Consider the following 27,224-nt stretch of genomic DNA (forward strand, 5'->3'; position numbering starts at 1 on the left):
ATGGAGCCAGATGCCAAGATAATCCCCTTATTAGCCTGATTCCTCTTCTGTTGCATCCTGCCTGACTCAGAGATCAGAGAAAGCTCAGCAGACCAAAGAAACGACAGCACTGGTTGAGGGAAGGCTCGGGAAGAGGAGTTTGGGAGTGTCCAAGGAGCTCCAAACACGAGGCTGTGTGTAGGAGGGCCTGGAGAACCTCAGAGTTCCCACTGGAGCAGGCACTGCACAGGGGTCATCTGCAGGTTCATCTGGTGTTAGGCAAGAGGTGACACCACAACCACCTCCTGAACTAAGAAGGAGCTTGTAGGACATCCATCCCTTCTGGGCAGAGCCATGGAGAGGCTGGAAAACAAAGGGACCAAGCGTGTCCCCATGGCTTAGTAGGACATCATTTGGTGAGAGGAGACGTGCCTGGGAAGAGACTGAAAAACAACCTCAAGCCACCAGCGATCTCCTTCAAATTCAGACCAGCAAGAACGAACTATCCCAGCACAAATCCTATCCCAGCTTCTTTTTCTTTAAAACACCAGGAGGGATCTGTGAGAGCCCCACAGATCACAGAACCAGGGACCACAGAGACACACGTGCTCCAGCATGTCCCTTGAGCTCCTCCTGGATCTTTGCTGGCAGCAGGAAAGAGATGTGACACATGAGGGGAGTGAGTTTCAACAGTTTACTGGCTATCAGGACAATCAGAGATTAATCCAAATGTCACTGTCCAAACTTGCAAACTGAATTGGTGCTCCAAAAGCTACCAAGATGATTTCAGGTGCTGTAGGATTTTTCAACATCATGTATGACTGGGATACAAAGAGCGTTAGTTATATGAAAGAATGTCCTCCAGCAGGAGAGGGCATGGCTTTGTAGGGGGAAATAAAGGCCACAGCTGCAGCAAGAGAGTCACCAGTGCCACCTCTGCCACTCTGGAAGTTGTGGAGAGGGCTGCCATGTCCCTGCAACCTGCCTGTTAAACCCAAAGCACAGTGCCTTGACCCTGCTCAGGACGGGGAGACAGGGCTCTCCTGGAGCCAGGGGTTGCCATCAGCAGCACTGGGCTCTCCCTTTGCAGGAAGCACTGAGAGATGTGCACAGAGAGCCCGGTTTTGGGCTGCTCCATCCTCCACATCCCTCGGAGAGACAGCCAGAGGATCCCCCCACAGCTCAGCCCAGGGCCTGGGGCTGCAGAAACGCCCTGCAGGGAGCGATGGCACATCTAGTGACGCTGGAGCCGGTGAACACAGGGACAGACGCTGAGCTCCTCGATGTGCGCCAGCAGTGCCCCCCCTCCGCCTCAGCTCATGCAAAAGCACTTTAGTTGCCGCCAGCCACCTGCAAAAGCACAGTTCTTTTAGCCCCAGCAGAGCCCAGGTCAGATCCACCTGCTCCATCAGAGCAGGAGTGCTCCCTGCGGCAGGTTTTCTCTCCAGCTTTTCTGAGCTCTTTGCTCTTGATCTCTGTCTCGCTGTCTCCAGCCCCCCAGGGCTGTCTGTGCCAGGCTCTCTCCTGCTTGCCCTAGACCTGGTATCACAGGCTCTTGAGCTGTTTTACCTCGGATAAACTCTTCCCGTGGTTACCAGCGTGAGCAGAGGCTGCACACAGGGAGTTGTGAATGAGGTTAAAACGAGGGGAAAACATCCCTGTGGAAAAGTGCCTGATTTCCAGGCACTGCACAGGCTTGAATATCTTGTAGCTGCAGCAAGGCTTCCTTTCCTCAGAAAACTCATGAGCCCCAAAGGAATTAACACATTCCCAGTTCAGTCCCAGGCTGTCCCAGGTCCTTTGGGAATGCTGGAAAGCATCGCTGCCAGAGATTGGAGACAAACCGAGGCAACACAGCCCAACCTCTGAGCACATTTCACCCACAACTCCTGCTACAAGGCAAGTTTGGGAATCCTGACGCACAGCCACACGTCCATCAGGGCCCCCTGGAAAGGACCGTCACTGCTGGATCTATCTTTGAACTCCTGGGATGCCACATGCAGCATATGCCCACAAATTCCCACTTTTTGTCCCACTTCTTCCTGGAGCATCCTGCAGTAGATGCATTCCCTCAGTTTGGTTATACAAGGTCTGAACCCAAAAATAACCTTCTGATAGCTGGAAATAAGTCCTGAGTTGGTTACAGAGTTGAAGGAGGGGCTGCTCACCGAGATTTTTGTGAAGATGGAGAGCAGGAGTGACAGGCTGGAGAGGTACACCCAGATCCTCTCCCCTCCAAACCTCCACTGGAGATGCTCAGTGACAATCTGCCAGGGAGGGAGAGCCATCACTGCCCTGTGCAGGCCCCGTCCTCCTGGGATGGTCCTGGGAGGACAAGGGGACAGCATTATTCCCAGACCAGAACTCGGGAGTCCCCCAGGATTCTTGGGAATGGGGGACCTGTCCAAGGCCATGCTCCCCACAACAGGCTCAGGACAGCTGGACATACCCCAGATGAGATGTAGACAGGCACAAACACCCAGGCCAGTGCCAGGAGAGCATAAGTTGCTATCAGAAAGGAGGAAAGAGACAGAAAAAAACATGGATGCTGCTGCAGCTCAACACTGACTGCAGTCCTAGACCCTGTCTCTGCTCCTGATCCAGCCCTGGTTCACCCTCAAGGGCACATTTACACCCACAAGTGGCTTCAGATACCTCTGACACCCTTTTGGGCATGGGGACATGGTGGAGAGCCCCTGGCACCTCTGCCATTAGGGACCTGCTTCCCACAGCCCTTTAGCTCCTGACTGGACATTTCCCACCAACCCCTTGAGCACCACAAAAGCCAAATGCCATTTTTTTCCTGCAGGACCCAAGGACTTTGGATACAACGTGTGGGGAAGCAGGGAATGGGTGCCCTATTCAGTCATGTCTCTGTTAGGACCTGCATGGGCTGGAATAAGAACTCAGCTCCAAAATGTCCTTTTCCCTGAGCACATGGAGCTGAGCCGACTCCAGCCTCACCGTAAGACACTGGAGAAGCTAAGTTAGCAGGGTTGTGTTAATTACCCCCCGCGCGGCTCCTCCTAAACCTTTCGAGACTGTGAAATGGCCCATCTGCTGCGACAGAGCTTAGTGTCTCTAATCACATTTCTTACATTCCACTCGGAGCCGGCGACAGCGATTCCCCCCGGGCACAGCCGGTCCCAGCCGGTCCCGGCCAGGCTGAGGAAGAAGAGCCCGGAGCCTTCGCTGCTGGCCAAGAGCGAGGCGCCGATCTGATCTGATCTATCTGCGGGGAGCAGAGGAAGAGCTGCAGGTGCTCACAGGGGCCGTGCCCCAACGCCGGCTCCCCGCGGCTTGGCACGGCTGCCGTGCCAGCTGGACCAGCCTCGGTGCTTCCCCAGGGGATAACGCAGGAAAAGGAGGTGGAAAAAAATAAGGTCTGAACCGGAGCGACAGCGCACAGACGTCCCTGTGGCTTCTAAAAGTAAAATGTGGCTGAAGAGCCCCCGCGTGTGATGAGGGGTGTGTGTGTTTAGCAAGAAAATCCCTTAACACGTAAGTTCAGGTAGCTGAACATGATGCTCCCACAACCCAGGTCACCCCTGGACATCCCTGCTGGGTTTGGGATTGACTTTCTTGTCTCCAGGGGGATGAGGAGCCACACGTTGCTGTGTTTGCCACAAACCCTGCTGGTGGTGGCCCTGTGCAAGGAGCCAGTGCCAGACAAGGGAAGGACCAACAGCCAGTTTGTCAAGATCAGACAGAAATAAGAGGGGGAACAAAGGAAACTTGGGACAGCCACAGTTCATTGGAGTCAGCAGGAGCAGGCAGGAATGCTGGAGGTGGATGTTTGGCTCCACAGATCCCTCCCCAAGCTCAGAGTAGCCTGTGGGAAATACCCAACAAACTCCAGCATCCTCTGTGCAATGAGAAGGAAAAACACAGCTCCAAGGACATAAATTCTGGCAGAAGGAAGTAGACAGGATGGGGGAAAGCGTGGGCAAGCAGAAAGCAGGGGGGAATTCAGTGTGGCAGTGGTGCTGATGTCCCTGTGTCCAGGGTGTCACAAGAGCCACCAGGCCATGTCTCTCCCAGCAACGAAATAGCCACTGACAATGTTCCTGTTCGCCCTGCAGGAAGACTGGGAGGAGGAAAGATCAGCACAGAGCATCCTTTCCCTAAAAACCCAGACAAGTCACTAGCACCCAAGTCTCCCAGACAAGAAGCCAAGAGACAGGAGACTCCATAATTAATGGGAGCTCTGCAACTCGAGCTTAATTACACGAGAGAGTGGCTGCACCCCAGGAACCTGGAGCCATGAATAGCAAAGGAAACACCTGGAGAGGGACGGGGAAGCAGGGAGGATGTTCCTGTCCTAGTGCCATCCCCAGCAGACAGGTTGGCTAATAGGACACAAGATTCTTCTTCGAGGCAGAATAAATGCATTTGGGGAGTCTTTATCTGACCCTGCTGTATCTGATCGTTGTTTCTGTTATCAGGGCATCTGGCTCAACACCCTTTAATAGACAAGGGGCAGAGCTGCTCACACCCAGCAGACAGATGGTTAATTGGTTAATTCTGTGGTTAATTCCACCTTGCTCCCAGGCTATAGGAGCCTTTCCATAGGGGGTGAAAGGGGCAGAGGATTTATACAAAACAGAGCAAGTCACAGAATCCCAGAATGGTTTGGATTGGAAGTGATCTTAAAGCTGATCTTGTTCCGAACTCCTTTCTACTAACTCAGGCTGCTCCAAGCCTCATCCAACCTGGTCTTGGACACTTCCAGGATCCAGGGGTAGTCACAGCTTCCCTGGGCACCCTGTGCCAGGGCCTCCCCACCTTCACAGGCAAGAATTGCTTCCCGATATCTCATAGAACTCTGCCCTCTGGCAGTGAGAAACCATTTCCCCTTGTCCTATCGCTCCAGGCTCTTGTCCAAAGTTCCTCTACAGCTCTCCTCGAGCCCCTTTAGGCACTGGAAGGGGCTCTAAGGTACTCCCAGACTCTCCTCCAGGTGAACATCCCTAGCTCTCCCAGCCTGGCTCCACACAGCACCACATACAAAATACACAAGTGAAAATGACAAGAAAATAATAGAAGCTTTCAAATATTCCATGCAGAAAAGCCAGGCCTGAAAAGAAAACCTACTCAAACAAGAAAGGAACAAAAGACTCTTACCCATATTCCCACACCAACGTTTAAAGAAAAACAAACCACTACAACAACAAGATCAGCAATGCTGAACTGCTTTGAGGGGGTAACAGATCCCCAGCAGTGGAATTGAGCTCCTTCATTGCTCTGCCTTCCCTCTTCATCCTCAGCCTCACAGGGACAGTCACTGAATCAGTAACTCATTAGCAGCCCAAGGGCATTTATCATTAAACAGGAATTCTCATTATCAGCAGCAGGAATTGTGCTTCCAAAGGTGCCTGGGTGGGCAGCCTGGCTTCCACTGCTTCCCACCTCTCTCCACTCCCCAGGGAGCCAAAACCCCTTGATTTTGGTATCTCACAAATGGGCAGCGTTGAAAAATATCTGAGTGATGCCTCACATGTGACCCTCCCTTTCCACCACTCCAATACTATCAATAGCCAAAGGCCCAGGAGTCCAGCCTTATGGATGCAGTTTGTTCCTAAATTCCTGAGCCCTCATCAATATCATAACTGCACTGCATGAAACCAGGCAAAGTTGGGGGTTTTCTGTATTTTAAAGCAAAGATCAATCAGGAGATGGGTGAATTCCTGAGGTGGAGACTGGGATGGCAGCAAGGGCTGACCAGGAGAGACCCCCACAGAAGAGACCACAGAGCCATGGAATCATTTGGCCTGGAAAAGTCCTCTAAGATCATTGAGTCCAACCATTAATCCACACTAAACCACATCTACACTGATTTTAAATCCCTGGTGATTCCACCACTGCTCTGGGCAGCCTGTTCCAAAGCTTAACAACCCTTTCCATGAGATTTTTCCTAATAGCCAATCTAACCTCTCCTGGTGCAACTTGAGATTATTTCCTCTTGCTCTGACACTTGTTACCTGAAAAGACCAACCCCCACCTGGCTGCAACTTTTCCCCTCAGTGCTCAGCTGGAATTTGACCTGCATTAACACATTCAAAGTACCCACAGGTGTCAATAAATCAGCCTGGTGTGTCCATTAACATTAAAGAAGGCACCTGGTTTTATCCTTTGAAGTCAATGAACCCTCCAAAGTCCCTGAAAGTTTGTCTCCAACATAGAAATGGTGTCAACAAAGGTTAATTTTCACTTCTGAACACGCCAAAAGCTGTATACTCATTTGTAGGACATGATGCAAAGATTAAACCAAACAACCTTTAAATGCTCATCAATTCCAGCACTGTTTTCTCTGCAACAGGTGAGGAACTTGGAGTCTCAGGGACTGGGAGCTGCCTGGCAGCAAGCTGGGCATTCCACCACACCTGCCCAAGGAGGGTTGGGAAAACAACCCTGGACAAGTTCAGCTCTGCACTATGGTGCATTTTTTAGCTCATCTACACATTCAGGACAGGCAAGAAATCTCAAAAAAAAAAAAAAAAAAAACAACAAAAACAAACAAACAAACAAAAAAACCAACCCTAAACTCATTTACCTGTGATGAGCTGATTTGAATTTTAACAGCTGGAACCTACACCCCCCACAATATTCCCAAGTCAAAGAATCCCAGAATGGTTTGGCTTGGGAGGGATCATCTCATTCCAAAACCTTGCCATGGGCAGGGACACCTTCCACTATCCCAGGCGCTCCAAGCCTTGTCCAACCTGGCCTTGGACATTTCCAGGGATCCAGGGGCAGCCACAGCTTCTCTGGGAATCTGTGTCACTGTCTGAGCAAGTCCCTGTTGCTCCCTGACATCCACCTGCCATATTTAAGGACACAGAGTTTAGAAGACAAAGGACAAGCACATGAACATTTTTAGAAAGCTCACACAAAACAAATCTTTATTCTTTGTTGCAGAAAATAAATACAGGTGCATATTCCATATGCTTTTCTATAAAAGCACTCCTACAAAATCACTGAACTGCATACAACAGTACAACCTTTTTGGCTTTAAAATGCAAATATTATACAGTCACTTCATTTTGTTATCATTTAAAGCACTTGTAGCAAGCAGCTTTGGAAAAGGAATGCTTAATTTAGAAGCCAAATTCTTGCCTCAAGTGTTTTGTGGGATTTTTTCCATCCTGTATAGTGCAACTAACCTAAAAGCAACTAGAACAGTTTTTGTAAATTGTTTATTCCCCTCAACCCCCTCCTCCCACCGAAAAAAAAAAAAAAACAAAAAAACCTGCAAAGGGAAAAAAAAATCTTAAAAACTGTTCTACCTTGATACTTAAACCAAGAGAAAACAAGAAGTGGCTCAATGGAAATATTAAGGTAAGCACGATGCTTCACAGCTCGTTCTCCATTCGATTCCAGTTTGGCCCGGGGTGTTTCTTAGAGGAAGAAGCTTTAATCATCCACTCCTATATTCCTGAAAAGGTATGACATGGACTCCCCATTATGGATCCTTCGAATGGCTTCTGACAGGATCATGCTGATATCCACAGTCTTGATTTTAGGGCACTGAAGTTTCTGTATTTCATGTGGAATTGTGTTTGTAACAACCACCTACAGGAAGAAGAAATGGTCAGGAAGACGTAGCTCTGTTATGTTTTCCACCTTTTATACTGGAAGTGTGAAAGGGAGTTTTACAGATCCCACAAAACCACCCTGGCTAATAAAATAACATTTTACATTACTGTGAGGGTCACAATCTTAGGAAGAGCCATGTGTTGCCATAGGTTTCATGTATCCATGGATACTAATGGCACTGTCCTTCCTTCCTTTTATTCATTCATTCTCCCACACAGATCCAGAGGAGATACAAAAGTATCCTACCCACTGAAGGGAAAGGTGTGCTGGATACTGACAGTTCAGCATCCCATCACTTCCCACATTTAGTCCTGCTACAGTTTAAAAGACATTTGGATGTTAATATTCCAGCACACAATTCCACAGTAATAAAGCCTGAACCAGGAACCTCCCATCTAAATCCTTAATGCTACATGTCAATGATCAAATCAGGAGACAGCTGCTTCCTTAGAAGAACCCCAAAATCACTTGATGAGAGCTCAGACTCCACACTGACCTCGTCGATGGCAGACTCCTCGATCAGCCGGGGAGCGTCTGAGGACAGCAGCCCATGGGTGGCCATGACAAAGATCTTGTAGGCCCCTCTCTCCTTGAGGGTCTCAGCTGCAGCCAGGAAGGTGTCAACGTCATCTATGATGTCATCCTGCCAAAATCCCAGAGTCACCGAGGGTTCCCCACAGCAGACAGACCAACACAGCACATCTGACTGACGGCACGGCTTCACCAAGTGTAACAAACCCCAGACCATCAGAAAATTGTCCTTTTGCTTGACAAACCCAGAGATGACACTCTGCTTTAGAGAAATCATGAGTGCATCAAGGAACCATAGAAGAGACCTTAAAGATCATCTCATTCCAAGCCCTGCCACAGACACAGACACCTCCCATTAGACCTGGCTGCTCACAGTTCCACACAGCCTGGCCTTGAATGTTTCCAGGGATGGGGCAGCCATAACTGCCCTCATAGAGAAAAATTTCTTCCTTAAATCCAATCTAACCCTGCTCTCCTGTAAATCTGAAGCCATTCCCCCTTGTCCTGTCACTGCAGGTCCTTATATACAGTCTTTCTCTATCTTTCTTGCAGGTTCTCCTCAGGTACTGGAAAGCCACAGCTGGGTCACCCCAGATCCTTCTCTTTTCCAGGCTGAACAATCCCAGTTCTCCCAGCCTCTCCTCAAAGCAGAGTTGCTCCAGCACACTGATCACCTTGGTGGCCTCCTCCAGACTTGCTCCAACCAATCCATGTCCATCACCTCAGCTTCACTGGTATTTCTAAACTGACCAGTAGGAACAGGGTGATTCTCCCCTCCTGTGGTGTGCAGCAGCACCTGAACCCCTTCAGGTAAGGACTGAACAGGAATTTTCACTTGCTCTGCTCATGGAAACAAGGTCCCAGCGCTGCTTTCAGAGTGGATCCCTGCACAGCTCCCAGCCTGCTTTGTGAGGGTGTCACTGCTGCCCCATCCTATCAGAAGTCCACCAGCAACCCAAGTTTAGTGGCTGATACAGAACAGCTATTTGATTTCTGCAACTTTACCATGGTAAATTTGATTTATGAGAACTGATGGCATCTCACTTACCACAATGATAGCTATTCTTCCTCCTACATCTCCAACAACTGTGATGGGTGGCTTTTCCTTGGGAATCAGCACTGATTAATGACAAATGTTTTCAGAGAGGCAGAAAGGAGAAAGAAAAGAGAAAGTTAATACAATTTATTTGAACTCTGGAAATGTCTGATGGGTCACCACTATTAGAGACATGAAGCAACAACTATTTCAACATCACTACTGAAAAAAACAGTAGGATTCTAATACATAAATAATTTTTAAGCTTAATTAAAATATTACCTATATTCATTTATACCTGAATTCTTTACCAATTCAATTAATTCTTAATTTCAGCACAGAAAGAGAGTGGCTTGCAGACACAACCAGTTCAGTCACCCCTTGACACCTACGCTGGGTTTATGCCCTGCAGTTTTGGTGGTGCAGCTGTAGGTCACATCCACATTCGAGCAAGAAGACATCATCTTCTTCCCAGTAAGAAATTTTTTTTTCTCTGTGAAGAACCACTCCTTTTAGACAGTCCATCCCTGCCAAACCCAACCCCTAAACCCAGGAAAACAGCAGGTAACACTTTCCCACACACACTTACTTACTGGGGATCTCCAGGCTGGGGTGGATAGCAGCTACATATTTGGCTGTAGGAGGGGAGTGCCGCCCATCCACCATGTCAGACTCGGCGTCCTGAGCTTCCCCGTGGATCACGGCGATTCCCAACCGCAAGCGCTCGGCAAACGACTGTGCCCTGCAGGGGAAGGGTTAAAACAACCCAGAGAAAAGGTTAAATTTAAAATAATTCATTTAAAACATGGGCAATCTTAACCTGTTTTCATCTTATTTCGAATGTTTCAGAGGGAAGTCAAAGGATCTTAAAATTTGAGGAGAGTTATAGAAGGAATCAGTTGCCTCTTGTTTTTATCAGGTTTGCTGAAGTCAGAATAACCTTCAAAGTGCCCATATGGGCCTTAAAGCAACAGGATAAATGCTGCAAGTCACAAAATGCTGACTACTCCCTTCTGCTTTGCCCAAGAGCCAAAATAACACTTCCCAGCCTCCAGCATCCTTGGGATCCCATGCTTTAGAGCAGGGCACATCTAACAGTAACCAAGAACAGCCTCGATGTCTGGACTGTCTACATTTAATAGGAAAAAATACTCATATAAAAAGAGAAAACAAGTTTTCAACCTGTTTATTTAGTACTAAATAAAGACAATATCCCTGACCTGCTGACACACAATCTGAGATACCCTATGGAAAAGGGGATCTAGATGATCATTATGCCTGACAAACCACAGTTGGATTTTTGAACAGCTTGGATTTTTTAATTAGCTAACATGAAGTTCCTTCACACTCCAGTATTTCTTCAACTAAAATTAGAAATTTCTGTAAAGAAGTGTAAGGTTAGTTGGGGGAGTGGGAAAAGCAGAAAGTTAGGAAAATAGGAATTTGCATCCCAGATATTGGAAGCAGCAAATACAAATTAGCATGTTCATCCCACCTCACTTTGCACACCCAAGGGTTTGGGATCATGCCTAAGCCACCCATCCACATCTCCGCTGGTCCAAGCAAGCCCAGCACATCCAGAGTGATTCACTCTGCTCTAACATCAGCATCTCAGACCTGTGCCTGAATCACCTCCTCTGTCCTTAAGCCTTATTTCACTATCCAAACAATCCAAAGTCCAGAGAATAATTTGCCCATTGTGATACTCAGTTAATTAAAAATGAGGAATCTTCCACCCTGTGGTTATCACACAGTTATAATATTTTTGCAAGTAGTTAATTACAGGTAATTATTATTACAAACAGTAAGGGTTATGACTTAGCAGGAATAATCCTATCAATAAAACCATATTAATTACCTTAAAATGCAGTATTAAACTGAATAAAGTTCAAAGCCAAATGATTTATTAATTTTCCAGTGAGCTCAGAAACCACAGAGACATTCTGAACTTCACCATGCAGGGGGTTCTTTTTCACAAGCAGGCATTCGTCAGAAGTATTCTCCTAGATTGTTTTCAGTCTGGATTAGGCTGAAACATCCAATTATCCCTCTCCCAATACAATGTAACTCTTCAAATGGTGTCCTTAAATACTCATAGGAACATGTGAAGAAGCTGAACAATACAGTTCTGGGTTCCTCTCCCCCACAAACCACTGCATGATGTGCAATTCATCTGTCTATTTGCTGGCATTGACAATTACTGAAGAAGCATTAAAATGCTGCAACGAACATTTGCCTCCACCCAAGAGGCAATACTGGCACAGTGGAAAAGAAATGGAAAAGAAACAAATATAAAATTACCTGGCCAAAACCAAAAGAAATCATAAAAACTAATTTTGGAGAAAAAGATGACAAAAGGTGATTTGTTACAGAAAATAAGGAAAACAAAGAGTATCACAATTTGTTGGCATGGAAGTCTAAGTATTTTTTCCACAAACTCTTGGTTTGTCACCACAGCAAATACAGCATCTCTTAAACCACCATCCAGCTCTTACAGCACGGCTGGCAGCACTGGAATTCCAGAGTTTAGGACAAAAATCAATAAAAAGCTTAATGAATTAAGAACAGTCATTCAGCCACCAAAGACTTCACAATCACAATCATCTCAAACAGCAAACCCAGTTTCACCATCTGTATTTAGGATCTGATCAGCCATGTTCTTAGGTATGCCCATGTTAAGAAACTCATCTGGATTAATGGCATTACACTCCCAGCCACTTTTCCTCATTTACAGCAGGAGATTTATAATATAACTGCACACAAATATAACATGATTAAAAACCTTCTGAACAGAAGCACTGTACTGATTTAAAGCATCCTTTTGTATGGTTTTTTTCCACTCCCCTTAGATTTATTATGATTACAGCGATGATGTAAAAACTACACAGCTGACAGAGGAGAATTGGGAGGGATGTGAAGGCTGAATCTTCTAATTATTGGGGTATTTGTCCTTCACTTGATCCTAAGAACAAAATCCCGACAGAGATTTCCTGCTCTAAGGAAAGAGAGCAGATCTTACCCACCTCTTTGCAGATGCAGGAGATTTGGCCACAATTACAGCATTCCTGTAGTCTGGTATCTGTAGTAAATAACAGATAGCAATGTCCACTTCATATCTTTAGACAAATTTAAACTCAGTAAGAATCAGAGAACTTTATTTTGCCAGAATAATTTTAAGCATCGAACATTTTACCTAAGAAAGCAACCTCAGGAATCCATGGTACATGATCATGGTTGACAGCTCAGTAAAAACATGTATTTAGAAAATTCAGATATTAACTTCAAACTGTACCTTTTATAAACCCCATTTTATAGTACAGATAACAGAAAAGTAACTGCTTTAGGACATCAGGGTTACACCCACAAGTGTCAAAAGAAACAGGAAACCATCAAAATTAAAGTTTCCTGTTTGAACTAAACTGTCTTTAATCACTAAAAAAACCGCATTTTACAACTTCCTATTGTCTTAGAGAGTACCCCAGGAAAACTCACACCTCTCCATCACTTCATATTGACTCTTTCTATGGACCATCAGAAGGGATAGAACTTCCACAGTCACTGGAGGCATAGTCTCACACGAGGAGATACTGCTGCAAATGCTGACAGCACCAGAAGGATGAGGGCAGGAAATCTGGGTTTCCCTCTGGTGTCTGACAGGTGCTTCAGTCAGGCTTCACAAGCACAGTTTGTTCCTGAGTTTGCTGCCCCTGCCCCATTCTCATACTGGTTTTTCACTCCAGACTCCTGATCCCCATTTAACCAGCATTTTAGTCCCCATCTCTCAAAAGTTTCTTATCCTCACCTCCATTTTCCCTGCAAACAGTGACTCCACATTGGATTCATCTGGCTTGTAACTTCTCGAGCATTCCACCATTCACACTTCCAGTTCTTTCCTACAGCAACTACAACTGCACTCCCTCTGGTATCTCACCTTACCCCACTCCTTGCAAACTCAGCCTTTTCCTTCACTGTGCTGCCCTGGGATAATCCATCTCTTTGGAGAGCAGCTTGGAAAGAACCTGTCTATCCTTCTATCCAAAAACCACAGTCCTAGCCAAGCAAAGTCCTGGACAGAGCAGGTCCAGTCCTCAGAATCCCAGCGTTAAGGGATGGAAAACTCTTCAGTAAATACCTGCAAATTGCTCTGTTAGGGATGGAATTCACAGGTTTCTGGGGATGACACCCTGTCATGGGGGTCACCACCTTTGTCAGATGTCAAGTACCCATTCCAGACCACAGAAATATTGAGGTTTCTGCAAACACAGGCAAGGTAAGTTCTTCCACAATCTTATCAACAATATACAACCTGCACTGACTAATTATTTCCAAAAGCTCTACCTGAAATGGGCATGGGAAAAAAAAATCTGAATTTGGGCAAGGGCTCAACCAACAGAAAATAAGAAATTTTCTGAGGACGTTGGCAACATTAATAATTTGCAATGTTGGTAACTCCACCTATAAACTGGGAATTCAGCATATTCTGTCCTTTACAAACTGAGTTATACAAGAGGCTAGAAAGATTAACATGATGGAAGGCATGGACAAGGCAGGGCCTGTCACTTGACATAATAAAGGCTTTGATCTAGTTCAGACACCATTGCCTCATTTTTCCCCTGCCAAATTACCAAATTTGTTCTCAGCTCTTCAAAAATGAAGTCAGTAAGCCAGAAATGTCATTCCAAAGACACTGAGGTGTCAACAAGCCCATGTAACAAAGGGCTATGTCACTCTGGGATTAACACCTGCACAAAGGAAAGAGAAGCCACAAAGTGTCCAACATTTGCCAAGCACGCAGAGGAAACACCAAACGATTTTCATATCACAGGAATCTCACTGACTGGACTGTCTTCATCCCATAACAGTCCTTCTCTTCACCTCTAGGCATAAATTTCCAGCAGGCAACAACTACAAGCCTTCATCCTCCTAACTTTCAGTGAAATGTTTTTTAAGTGACTTTCATTCTTATCGAGCTGGACTCCATTTCATGCTCTTCAGTCCATCTCATCATGATTCCCACAGCTTTGAAAACTCTGGCATTCCCAGCACAGGATATCCAGCAAGTTGTGGCCACCAGGAACCTGAGATGGATACTAAATTCCCCCTGAGCAGCAATGGATCAAAGTTTTAAGCACAGATACTAAACATGATCTGGCTGGAAGGTACTTGCCAGTACAGATCCCATGTGATCAGATCCATTCAGTTAACTTCGGTTTTACAAAGTCCCCTCATGGATGAGCATAGGGATGAAGGACTGAAAATATCCTTTAAAACTTCTCTCCACATGCCTCAGATCTCTACAAATGCTCATTTGTTAGACTGCACAGCAGTGTCAGACTCAAAGCTGCAAAAATTCTGTGTGACTCATTAAAAGCTCAGGAATCAAAATGTGTTTCAAGACCAAAACAGGACCATGATCTTTTTACTGACCATAAACCACACTTTCAAGCAACACATAAAGGCAAAACTTGTCTTGTGTCTGTGTATTTGGTTTTCGATTTTTGTTCTTTTTTTTTTTTTTTTTTTTAAGCTAGAAGTCCTTACGATGTGCAACATTTTTCTCCTGGAACACAAGACTGTGGCAAAGCCAGAGCCTGGACTTTTGTTCTGCCATCTTCTTTGACTCTATTACCAAATGAAATGATAATGAGGAATTCAAATGGTAACTGATTCCCCAAACAGATTTTAATACTGTCATAACAAAATCATGTTGGTTTAGGTTTCTTTAAGGGGGTGGGGTGGGGTGTGTTTTGTTTTTAAAATTGAGGCATTCCTATCTCTATAAAAAGAAATAGCTTGGATTCAAAAGCAAGAGTGAGCTAAACCTTTTCTCTCACCAGGAAGAAAGCACTTGCTTTATTCCAAATTACCATTAGTCAGAGGCTTAACGTGCATCTTATACCTACAATTATCATTTGCACATTTTGTACAGGCCAATCTACCAGCAGCACTTCTTAAAACCCTTATAAAAATAAGATGGAGAAACGGAGGCACAGAACATCCCAAGTTAAGCTCCTCAAGTCAAGACATGCAGTCTGAACAAACAGTGGGTGAGATTTCCACCCACCAGCCTGATTTTCAGAGCACAATCAATAGCCTCTCTCAGAGTTTACAACTTCCAAAGGGTTTCTTATTATGGGATTTAAATCTATACCCACACAAGCAGCCCATCCTATAAATGTCAAGAAAACTGGAAATAGGAAAGGAAGAGGACATCAAGAGCAAGAAAATCCAAAATTTTTTTTCAGTGTTAGGGGAATGTATCTAAGAAAGAAAACAGCATTGCTGCATGGGTAAGAAAACATCAGCTCGTCAGGAAAGCAAAAATTAAATGTGGGGAAGAGAAGAACCAAAAGCTCCCAACACCACTCCCTGCCCCAACACAACCCTTCCCCCCTTAAAATTCAGTTTGAAAAGTTAATCTCTTCAGAAGGACTTGTTTCAGATGCCCTGAGACATGATAAAAAAATAAAAATTAAAACAAAACCAACTGTAATAACAGGCCTTCCTCACCTCTTCTTGGATGTACTGGAGTAAAAATGGGGATGCTCTCAAGTTATCAACTGGAATATTGAAAAAACCCTGAATTTCCTTCTGATGTAGATCCATGGTAATAAGATGAGTTAGTCCTTTAAAACAAATTAATAAGACATGCAGAGAAGCACATCAACAAAAGTAAAAGAGAACAGACAGTTTATTTTTCTAAGATTCACTGCTGTTTGTCCAGAAAATCTCTAAGCTGCATGAGAACACTAAGTGAAAGTACATAATAAATTCATTTTAGTCCCTCTTAAGCACTGGCATTAATGTGTTTTGAGGCTTCTACAGTGACTTTTTAAAAAGCACCTCAGAACACTGCACATAACTGACTCTGCAGTGCCACACTGAGGCAGGCAAGAGCCTTCTCCACTGGACATGGGACAAAATGGAAGCACTGATTTGTCCTGTGTCACACAGCAAGACCCTGGCATGCTCATTAATTCTGAACCTCTGATAAATGGACCAAGCTCCTAATCAAAAACCACTTCTCTCAAAATAACAACCCAGACCACACAGTTTGTTACAACTGCCTGCTTTTTCCCAGGGATGGAAGTGAAAGGAAAGAAGTAGAAAATGCGTTGAAGGCTGTGAAAATGAATAATCTCATTCTCCCACATGGTCTCAAATTTAAAGGACAAAGTGCATTCATCCGACAAGTAAAAAAACAGAACAGAAATGACAAGGCACAACTGTTCCAGGCTGTAAAAAAAGGCAAAGGATGGTATTGTGAGAGGTGGATACCAAAGCAGCTCAGCCCAGCAGACTCATTTTGCCAGCTCAGTACAACTCAACGTAAAATGGTTGTATCAAATTTGGGCTTTTTATGAACTCAACATTTGGAAACATTTCTAATTACATTCTCTTTTTTACATAGGTTTTAAATGAGTGAAAAGCTTGGCAGTTACTTTTAAACAGAGTCCAGATTTTTGTACAGATCTCTTTAAACCTGAAAGCTGACAGCAGGAGCTCCCCTTGCTCTGATTATTCAAGGACAAACCACATTCTTACCAGCTTTGCACATCATGGAGGCTAACAATTTGGAGACAATGGAGCCCCTTTTCCTCATCTTGCACTGTTTGCTGTAGGGGAAGTAGGGAATCACTCCAATAATGCTTTTGGCACAGGAGGTTTTACAGGCATACACCATGATCAGGAGCTCCATGATTGTGGTGTTCACATCCCTGCAACGAGAAACATCTGCTTCTGTAGCTGGTGGAGAAAAACCCTGTGTTCACCACAGTATTTACACCCAGCAGAGATGGAGAGGGCACATGTTTTTGAGAACTGGTCATCAACTAAGATTTACATTTCTCCTGCCATTAAAAAAAAAAAAAAAAAAAAAAAGGTCTTAGCATTTGTAAAGTTCTTTTTATATAAAATAAAGAATTTCTGAATCACAGGACACATTGCCCAGGAAACGTTCCTCCTACATCTTAACTTTGTGATGGTGCTAGAGACAGGGAGCTGAGAAGAATTTAAAGAGAATTACATAAGCAAAAGAATACACTTAGGGAAGGAATGCAGAGACCAAGGGGAAGGTTTTATTGATATAGTCACTAAAAATTAAAATAATAAATTTTATGTCAAAGCTGTATATAAAAAAACAACAAAACTAATAACAAAAATCCTTCACAAAGAAAGGTCTCCATCTAGTTAATCTAAGCTTATTACACTGCATCACAAACATAAAAGGTGATTAAAAATGAAATCCAGAAGCATTCCTATGGACAACCCACACCAAATGCTAGCACAGGGTCTTTGAACACTCACTTTGAAACCGTTTGGATGATAAATACATCCTTTCCTCTCACAGACTCCTGAATCTGCACTCGTGTTTCTGTCAGGAAGAGAAACATGTATTATTTGCAAGAGCAAAACTCTTTTTGGAGTCTAAGAGAAGGGGAACCAATACATTCAAATCAGTGTCAAGTACATTTCCAGTTTTGCTAATTAAATGCTCACCTCTGTTTGGCTCTTGATAAACCTGAACCTTCCCCATCTCAACTCCCAAGCGCCTGCGGGAACAGAAAAAGGGTGGAAGTCAATACGGAGAGAGGAAGGGCAAATCAAATGTAAATCCCACATAATGCAACAGTTACTTAAAACCCTTCATTCCGTGGGAGAAAAGCAAGGAAGGAAAATGCCAAACCATAAACCAGTAATTACAGTTAACATCTCTTTAAAAAGCACCTACAATTTCCAAAAGCTGCACTGCAGACTGTGCTAAACGTATTTTCCAGTCAAGCTCAGAACAAGCAGCAGGAAAAAAAAAATACTGGGATACTAAATCATGTAACATTTTGTAATTTTTAATATATTTCTTGTCCTATATATATATATACATACACACACACACACACACACACATATGTGGCAACATACACATGCTCAATACTTAAAAATACTGCTTTTAAATCATTCTTCTCTATAGAAAAAAGCCAACCTGGAGTGAAGAGGAAAGAGTTGCAAGCACTTTTTTATGGATAATGGAAGACTAATATCTGCCGTATTTGTTCCTAGCCAGCATTAGCTAGACCCCATCACTACAAAGAGGAGACCAGAGTATGCTCTGCAATCAGCCCAAATTCTTTCCACACATAACCTGAGTTCCTTTGCACCCCCCCTTCTCCTCCTATCACACCTAACTTTGGGTAATTAAGCCTCTGGAAGAAATACATCCTGTCTAATATTCCCAATAATGTTATACATCCTCATTAGCACAGTAAAAATGTACTTAAGTCCTGAAAGTTCTGCTGAAGCTATTAATGAATTTAAGCTAAAGAAATGTTCCCATCCGAAATACACAGAGAGCAGGAGGGATGTAGTTTTCCTGCCTAAAAAAAAAAACCCACTATAAGGAGTAAAAACTCCTTCATGATGATTTAACACTATGCAAACATTAATTATCCCACGTGTTTCCTACAAAATTGCTACAGCCAATCACAACCTGCCACGGAACAATTCAAACACAAGTTGCTCTCTCTGCTGAGCTGCTGAAATTCACTCTCCAACAGAGCACACTCCATATTCTTGCAAACTATGGCAGTTTTCCCAAGTAACTTTGTTTAAATAGAAAAATCAAGTGTCCAGTAAAACAAATCCCACCAGAATAAGCCCAAGATCACAAAATTCCCTGCAGACTTCACTTACTCAGCAATCCTCTTGGACAGTTCCATGCATGAGGAGTTGGAATTAGCTGAGAACAGCACCAGCCCACCCTTGGTGATATTCATGATGGCCCCAAATTCAGTTGATGGCACACAAAACATCAACCCTAAGTTGTTTTGCCGCTTCTAAAAGGCTGCAAGAGATCAAAGACCATTTAAATCCATGGTAAAAAACCAAAACAGAACAAGACATGCATCTTCTCTGTTGAGAAAGTGTAGTGTCCCAGAATCCTGAATAGTCCAGCATCCTTAAAATCTGTTATCTCCACTTTAACAGCTTCCCTACAGTTCTCCAAAGATCCCCCAAGACAACCTTCTAGCACCAGGGTTTTTTCCTTTTTTTAACTGTTTTCCTCAGGGTATCATCCAGTATCACTGATACTTTTTTTCCATCAGCTTGTCCAGTTCATTTTCCAGAACTGAGCAACGTTTATGGATTTTTCCAAAATCACAAAGACAGTCAGGGGTAGAACTGAGCTAAAAAGAGCTCCTGGGCCCTGGCTAGAAGAGTCTATTTCCACAGCTGAGTCTCTTTTTGATACTTCCCAGTAACTTAGAAACTTACAAATAAGGATGAAATGTAAGGAAGAATTCAATAAAGCTGGCAGCTGTATATAATGACCTCTTGCACAGCAAATCCACTTGCTGGAGCAGCTGTTGTCATTCTTTGAAAGCAATATTTCTCCTGTGAAAACAGGAGAAAAATATCAGGAGGAAATCAGTATAATTTTGTTTCAAATAAAGGCAAAACCCACTAATCTTGCCAAGAATTTGATGGGATTCCATCTTTTTATTATTCTTTGTAAATCACATTTTCATGGTTACTTCGACTATAACATTTTAGTCAAATAAAAGGAAAAAAAAAAAAAAAAGATCCCAATGACCAGCAGCCCTGGACAGATCAGCATTCAACTCAAAATCCTGCTGCACTTCACTTCTGCTGCATAAATAATCCAATCCTTCATCATCCATTTCAGCATTATGTAGGAGACTGGAAACATGAAATAGGAGTGGCATAATCTAAACCAAAGTAAACAGAAGCTACAGCTACATCAGTGACTTCTTTCCTGGTAAACATCTCCCTGCTGAGAAACAGAATTATCCAATAGTCACATGTAATTGGTTAGAAAAAGCTGATGATGTATCAACTATTAAGCACTCCAAAACAACAACTGAGAGTTTTGTATTTGTCTGCAATGCAACTCCTTCACACCTCCTTTACAACCAGACAGTCTGGCTCAGTTTAATTTTGTCAGAGGAACCCAACTCACTCCTGAGAAGAGCCAGAGTCAAGTCAGGAACTTGCTAACAACAAATCTGTTGGTGCCAAGGCTGAGCTCTGCTCGACTGCTGTGAGTGAAAACCTGCCTGTCATCAGAACTTCCAAACTCTGCACAGACTGAGCACAAACAGTGACAATTTCAGCCCCCAGAATGTCTGAATGTTGCAATGCACTAAAATCAGAGGGGCCCCCAATATCCCCAAAGCAAGACCTGTATCTCTCTCAAATTAACCCCCCCCCCCCGCCCCCCATTTCTTAGCTAGCGTGTCTCTGCTCTGCTGCTCACTCACTCTATCTGCAACTCCCAGCTGTCACCTAATGGCCCTCCATCAAAAATTCATGATGGTGTTCAAGATCCATCTCAGCTCCACCTGGGCCAGCACAGACCTGAAATGCTTTTAGGTCTCAGAACAGCACCTGACAGCTCCCTGCTTGTGTGTCTGGATGGGAACAGCATGGAGGCAACTTTCCATGTCACCAGAAACATTCATAGAGTGTTCAGAAGGCATATTTTTATCCAGCTGTGTGTCTTCTTTGTTCCGCAGATTAGGGAAATGAGAGATCTGGAAAGATGAGTTGTTGGCTTCCAACTATTGCTGAGGGTGCACTTTACACCACAATGCACTGATGTATTCACAAGCAGCAGTGAATATTGCTCTTCACATAACTACAGGTCAAGAACTTTCTTGTGGATGTACTTCAGCAGCTACAAGTGGGCTATGGTGTGTGTGTGTGGGCAGGGAAATTGCATTTTGAGAGTAAAATGGATATATGACCCTTCAAACAGGTGTTGGGATGAAAGCAAGCTCACAAAACTTTATTAGAGGTGCAAAGACATGACAGGGTAGATGGGACCATAACCCTCTGGTTTGAGGTGGGCCAGCCTTCTGAGGTTGAACACAAGCACCACAGAACAGGCTGCAGCACAAACTCCTGCCTCTCCTTTTTGGCTGCACACAATTACACAGACACATCATGACGAGCACAACAATTACCGGGCACACATGGCTTTACGCCTCCACCAACTGAGCATGTCCACACAGAAAGCTACAGAGGCAGGAACAACTGGATGGGATAACCATGGTACTAAGGAATGGACTGCGCGGGATGGAGGGAACCTGCACCCTCTCACCCATCTCCCCGCAGGGATTTTTTCCATCCCTCCATACTCACCGATCCCCCTGGGCTGACAGAGCCCTGCAGCCCACAGCTCCCTACCAGTCCTTGGGATGCTCCAGGTGGGTCACACAGGCCCCGTGGATCTCATGGATCCCATCCCTCCGCCCCGAGAGCGGCGCGGACACGCCGCAGCCCCATACCGCTGCCCCGAGCCTGTGGGACTGCCGGGCAGCCCGAGCAACCCCTAAAAGGGGCCGCCAAGGAGAGGCTTCTCCATGCCCCGAGGGAGAGGGCGATGTAGCCCATTCCTCAGGCGTCGGAACCCCGTGTGGGGAAGGGGGGGGGGGATGTCTGCTCTCACACAGCCGGCTGAAATGGGCTGAGCGGACGGGAGTGCCCCTCGCTGAAGGCCTTACCTGCCGGCTCCGGCCCCCCGGCCCCCGGGAGAAGGCGGCCCGGCCGGAGGCGAAGGAGGGGGAGAGGCAGAGGCGGCGACGGAGCTCAGCCCCTCCGGTGCTCGGCGGGCAAGATGGCGGCGGGGCGGGCGGGAGGAGCGCGGGCGGGCGGGGCGGGCCCCAGGCGGTGCCCCCCCCTTCCCCCCCGCGCTGAGGGGAACCCGCCGCCATCTTCCCCCCGAGCCCGCCGCAGTCCTGGGGCCGGGACGGCGTCTTGGAGTCACGGAATATTGGGATTTTAGAGTTGTCAGCGTTGGAGGAGAGCTTCAGGATCATCCAGTCCGACCGTCAGCCCAGCGGTCCCACGAAACCGCATCACCCGTCGTCAGGTGCGGGTGCCTCTTCCAGCGCCGCCAGGGATGGTGACTCCGGCGCCTGCCTGGGTGCCTGTCCCAAGGCCTGACCACACAGACAATGAAAAGAGTTTTTCTTGTATCTGCTCTGAATCTCCCATGTCTCAGCTTAAGGCCATTTCCAAGACCTGCCTCCTCACTGCAACATCCTTTCGGGGAGTTGGAGAGAACAAGGACTCTTGAGCATCCTCCAGAGTGAACAAACCCAGCTCAGCCATTCCGTATAAACCCCATTTTCTAGACCTGTCATGAGCCCTGTTGTCCTTTGCTGAGAAAGAGAAGTACAGATCTGAGTCCCCAACTGGGATGATGGGAGGACCCCAACACCACAATTCAACTGCTCCTCCACCAAAAATTACCCTCAGTGCAAAATCCATGTGGAATTACACAGTGATGTCCACAGGTGACATTATTTTGGAGCTCCCACATCTGCATCCCCACCAGAGAGAGATGGAAGGGCAGCTGCCACACTGCTCTGGGCATCTGTCTCCATCCCCTCCACACACCGAGCTGCCATCTGGCCTTTGCCATCAGCAAAGTGTAGAAAAAGAGGCATTTCTGCAAAGTAAATTAAGAACAGAAACTATCAGTGGGCACTCAGTTCCTTGTCAAAAAGCGCACATGATTTTTCCAGAGTCTTCTCAGGACTCTCCTTGCCCCATACATTGGTTGAGTTGCACAAAGATTCTTTTGTCATCTGAAATGAGAGTCTTACTTCAGTCACCTTGTTTAAAAAGAAGAAAAAAAAAAAAAAAATAAAGAAGCTTTATCCCTAGACACCCATGACAAAACTGCTTTGAGGAAGTTGCAGTCATCCCACACAGACACACATCCCTCCTTTAAATGCAAAACCCAAACACCATGTTTTTTTCCCCAGACTGCACAATTAGAACCTGTTTTAAATTATGCTTCTCAGTACGCCCAAGTTGAACAGCATTTTATGGATCAGAATTGTAGCATTTAGCATAAAGCTACAAATCAGGTACTTTCTGCTGCAGCTTTTCTCACAAAAGGCAATTAAATTTGATTATTCCCAGACTGCAGGGTGCACTGGAGCAAGGCTGATCATCCCAGCAGATATTTCAGTCCATGCTGGCCTTAACATAAAAGGGGAGGAAAAGCCACAGGCTAGCTCACCAAACACGCCTGCGAAGGGACAACATTAAGTTCATAGCTTGAAACCGCGTTTCTGCCACTACAAGCTGCATTTTCCACTTTAAATATTCACAGGCCAGTGTTTTCCCCAGATTTCACATTTGCTTCTTGCTTCATGCATATCAAGACTTGGTCATCTCCTTATTTTATTTTTTTTTTGTTTGTTTGTTTTGTTTTGTTGTTGTTGTTGTTGTTTTCAGCAGAGTCAGAGCTGGGGAGGGAGAAGCCATTTAACGTGGAGCTGTGGAACAGATGTTGAGCACTCCACTTGCAGGCTCACAAAGCCAGGACATCTGTTAGAAATATGTGAGCAGAGAGGCCGTCAGCCTCTTAGATGCTGCATTGATCCTCTGCCTTTCCTGCATCCTCTTCCAAATTACACTGAGGTGGAAGGGAATAGTCCAGTTCCTCCCACCTCCACCATTCCCAGTCCATGTTTTTCTGCTTCCAGGCTGGTGCTTCCACACAGTTGATTCAGGATCATTGACCCAAGCAGGTTCTTTTTTTGTTTCAGGGCTTTCAGGACAAAAAGGAAGGGGGCTGAGCTTTTTGTTTGCCTCTTCACAGAGCAGCAGAGATTTCTCTTAGCATTGGTCTCCCTTCCAGGATTCTGCTACAGGCTGGTGTGGCAGAGCAGTTTAATGCAGAACAACCAGAAACAACACATGGTGAAGCACTGACCCATAATGCAATTAGCAGGCTTCCCTAGAAGCATTTTTCAATATCCCAGAGCACTCAGAATTTGCTGACAGTTTGATTTGTGCTGCCCCAAATTCCTGACATTGCTTAAGCAAACTGTAGGACCAGGAACTAAGTGATCCTGTCTTCCGATCCTCTTTTTATAAGGCTGCTGCCTTTGTTTTCTTAGAGGAAAAAAAAATCTATTTCTTTCCGACCTCTGTCTTCCTGATCAGAGGAACACCAGTTTAAATCTCAGCTCCCAAGGGAGAGGGATTTGTTAATTTGACAATACTCTATCCAAATGCTAAGAGTTCAACAAACAGTTGCTCCAAGATGTGCACATGGATTTTATTTAATTTACAATGATTCAATTACCAGCCATCTAAGGAATCCTGAAAATGTGCTGGGTGTGAACTCACTGGCTCACAGAGGTTTCTTGTTCTTAATCCAGATGCGACCCTGGCAAGCAGAGATGTGCAAAAGAACTCCCCCACACCACACCTAGTCCAGACAAGGTGAAGGGCACTGCTCATCCAGCACTGGGCTGGACGACAGCTTGCATCCATCACCTGAGAGAAGATAAATGCTCCTGTCACCCCAGCTCCTGAGCTCCATCCATCACTGCTCAGCCAGGTTGGCTTTTGTTTGTTTAGAGTTGTTAAAAAAAAAAAAAATCCCAACTATTAAAGCCCACCTACCAAACCAGCTGACAGTGAGAACTATCAGATATGGTGCACCAAAGAAACACCCTGACTTCATCCTCACGGAGACCTGTGGATAGCTTTGGTCTCTCCCAACAAATAAAGGCATCCCAAAAACATCCTCTACCCTACACAGCCCCCCTGAGCCCACAGGGAGGTTCCACAGCACACAGGCACCTCCACAGTGAACACAGACCAAAAGATCACCTCCCTGCTCCTCTGCCTCCAGCTTTTTGCCTGGGGAACAACAGTGTCCAATTTTCAGAAGATTCTGCCTTGGACATTACCCAGCTAGGGAGGCAGAACTCAAAGCAACTATAAATGCATTTTGGAATTGATGGAAGGAGGTGAAATTTTATCATAACTTGAGAGTGAGCTAGAAATAGCACTCCCCATGTCTGGGAAGCAAAGTGCTGTAATAATGGTCCTGGAGCAGGGAACACATCTCTGTGTGAAGGACTGTGGCAGTAGACAGCACTCATTGCTTTATCAAATATTACTGCTTGGCTGTCTGTGGGAAACAGGCACAGGCTCATTTGTCACAGTCCTGTTCTCCCTGAGTCACACAGCTCTGACTGAAGGACTCCCCGAGTTCAGGGTTTGTTTTTTTTTCCTGTTTCCAGCTGCAGTCACGGTTCCGGGTCAGTCTGTAATGTTTAACAGATCTGCTGCATCAGCTGCAGCACAGACACGGGTTTATCTCCAACCAGCCTCCCAACAAGATGAGAGGGTTGTGGGAATACCTGGAGTGTGACAGGTCCTGCACTGACAGACAGGGTGTGGGCTTGGACAAACACTGCCCTGAAACAAAAGCCAGTGGTGGTGCCTCTTGTTTGGTTCACAGATTCCCTCTGCTTTGCTGTGCATGGGCAGCTCTGTCCTGCAAAGTCTATTTTACATCCTGCTCACGTCCATCACCTGATGTTTATGTGTGTGGTTTGCCCTTTGATTTGCCTTTAGGCAGAAGTGGTTGGACTGCACAGTGAAAATAATGTCAAATTAGGAATTTGAACTGCTACACAGCCCACGACAAACACTAATTAGTGTCCTATTCCTCCTTGTCCTGCCAGCTGGGTCCCAGCATGATTTGCCATTTGCCTCACTAAGCTGCAGCTCCTCTCCAAAGAGCACACAGGCACCATGCCCTGTGCAGGCATTTAGTGAGTACAGCAAGGGCTTGACACAGTCACCATAGAATAACTTTGCAGATGAAAGCAGAATTCAGTGTATGAGAGCAGGTCCTGTGCTTTTTGTCCACAACTGGAGGATGTAAAGAAAGATTTGGTACCAGCCTTGGCCCATACACTAAAAAAGAGCTGGAGGGAAGCATCAAAATGCACCCAGCAAAGAGTATCCTGTGTCCTCCCCAGTTTGGTTCTGACCAGGACCAGCCCCAGATCAGCAAGAGCAGATTAGTGCCCGTGCTAGGAGTGGGATCCTCACCCAGCTGCTACACCAAAAAAAGGCTGAGTCTTACCCAGATATCTTCAGCCTACCCCACTCACTGACATTATTACCAACATCTTCACAGAGAAGCTTTCTACCAGAACCTCTCCTCTAACTCCCTGTATTATTTCCTGCCTGATTTCAGTAAGTTCTGGAAAAGGTTCTGCTCTCAGACCACTGCACTGTCTTTGATTCCCCAAGTTCAAGAGCAAGACACTTAAAAATTTTACTCACCAGGAAAGTCTCACCAGAAGAGAGGTGTGGGGTCTGTGAGGCTTCCCAGAGGCTTTATTGGCTCATTAAGCTCTCCTTAAGGAGAATTTCCTCACCTGCTGCAGAGTCCCTCTCATTCATTTGCATTCACTATCCTGCTTCTGGTACTTTCAAGGCTGTCATAGCTCCTGCTCCTTTCTCTTTCCTCTTAACTATTCTGAGCCCAGTTCTTATCTCCCTGTTGTCATCCAGGTCCCAGGGGAAAAATATTTTGTCCTCTTTTGTTACCGCTTGCCACGTCCTCCTTGCCTGGTTTCCTCCCTGACATCTCTGCAGCTTCTCCCAGCTCCAGAGCCACCTGCAATAATCTCTGCTCCAAAGCAAGGCAGCAACAGCTGCTCCTGGTGAGATCCCTGACTTTAATGCTTGGTAAAAACTTGCTTGTTCTCTCAGCTAAGGCTCCTCATGCACAGCCTGGACCACACACACCTCAATGCTTGGACCCTGAACACCCCAGTGGCTCTGCCCATCCCAGCCCGCTGTTTGTAAGGGCAGGGCAGTCGGATCGGCCCCTCTGCAGGACCAATGAAGCCTCACACCAGCAGGGCAGCGGGTTCAGCACCTTTCTCAATGACTGCAAATACTGGGAGGTTCAGGCTGTTCCACTCCTCCCATGGCATGTGAAAGAGCCTTGACAGCAGAGCTGCGTCAGAGGAGGGCACAGCTGCCAAAGCAGCCGTTCAGCCTCCTTGGATTTCCTGTTGGAAAGTATTTCCCCCTTTTTTTCATTCAAGCTTTTCTAGATAGGCATATGGCAAATGGAAATATCAGAGAGAATGAAGTGCCTCCTAGCTGGGAATGAGGGACTGACAATTATCCCTGTGATAATGAGATAATCTAAACAGGAGGGAACTCGATACAATGGGAGATTTATCTTGGATGCAGTCCCTTAGCAGCCTGGTTTGTCTTGCTG

The 27,224-nt window shown here is 45.6% G+C and overlaps 2 protein-coding genes across 3 annotated transcripts; both read right to left on the minus strand.

Moving 5' to 3' along the window:
• Positions 1 to 1,871: 1,871 nt before the first annotated feature.
• Positions 1,872 to 5,219, minus strand: SLC5A10 (solute carrier family 5 member 10; the record flags this gene model as incomplete). The annotated part of the gene is given in 7 exon segments (XM_083872287.1): positions 1,872 to 1,964; positions 2,148 to 2,246; positions 2,429 to 2,488; positions 3,078 to 3,207; positions 3,993 to 4,066; positions 5,104 to 5,193; positions 5,196 to 5,219. Coding segments are annotated over 7 exon segments (570 nt in total).
• A 1,617-nt stretch (positions 5,220 to 6,836) lies between these two features.
• On the minus strand, positions 6,837 to 21,777 carry PRPSAP2 (phosphoribosyl pyrophosphate synthetase associated protein 2). Of its 2 annotated transcripts, XM_083872673.1 has the most exons (12): positions 21,664 to 21,777; positions 19,412 to 19,531; positions 18,830 to 18,980; positions 17,642 to 17,694; positions 17,450 to 17,516; positions 16,688 to 16,860; positions 15,653 to 15,768; positions 12,166 to 12,221; positions 9,736 to 9,884; positions 9,155 to 9,225; positions 8,072 to 8,218; positions 6,837 to 7,551 (listed from the first exon to the last, which is right to left on the minus strand). In XM_083872673.1, the coding sequence occupies exons 3-12, from the start codon at positions 18,946 to 18,948 to the stop codon at positions 7,393 to 7,395; spliced, it is 1,110 nt and encodes a 369-aa protein (XP_083728799.1). In that variant the 5' UTR covers positions 18,949 to 18,980; positions 19,412 to 19,531; positions 21,664 to 21,777; the 3' UTR covers positions 6,837 to 7,392. The 2 variants fall into 2 exon arrangements, with proteins under 2 accessions (XP_083728799.1, XP_083728800.1); XM_083872674.1 differs by lacking the exon at positions 19,412 to 19,531.
• Between the last annotated feature and the right edge of the window lie 5,447 nt (positions 21,778 to 27,224).

This window comes from Zosterops lateralis, assembly GCF_965231275.1.
Source record: "Zosterops lateralis genome assembly, chromosome: 15".
In the NCBI taxonomy this organism is placed as follows: domain Eukaryota; kingdom Metazoa; phylum Chordata; class Aves; order Passeriformes; family Zosteropidae; genus Zosterops; species Zosterops lateralis.

Excerpts from the sequence above, each read along its gene's own strand:
- PRPSAP2 (XM_083872674.1), bottom strand. The coding sequence starts at position 18,948 with ATGTTTTGTGTGCCATCAACTGAATTTGGGGCCATCATGAATATCACC. Across the intron at positions 12,222-15,652 it reads TCCAGTACATCCAAGAAGAG|ATACCAGACTACAGGAATGC; the intron begins GTGAGGAAGGCC and ends TATTTACTACAG. Across the intron at positions 7,552-8,071 it reads AGGAGTCTGCCATCGACGAG|GTGGTTGTTACAAACACAAT; the intron begins GTCAGTGTGGAG and ends TTCTTCCTGTAG.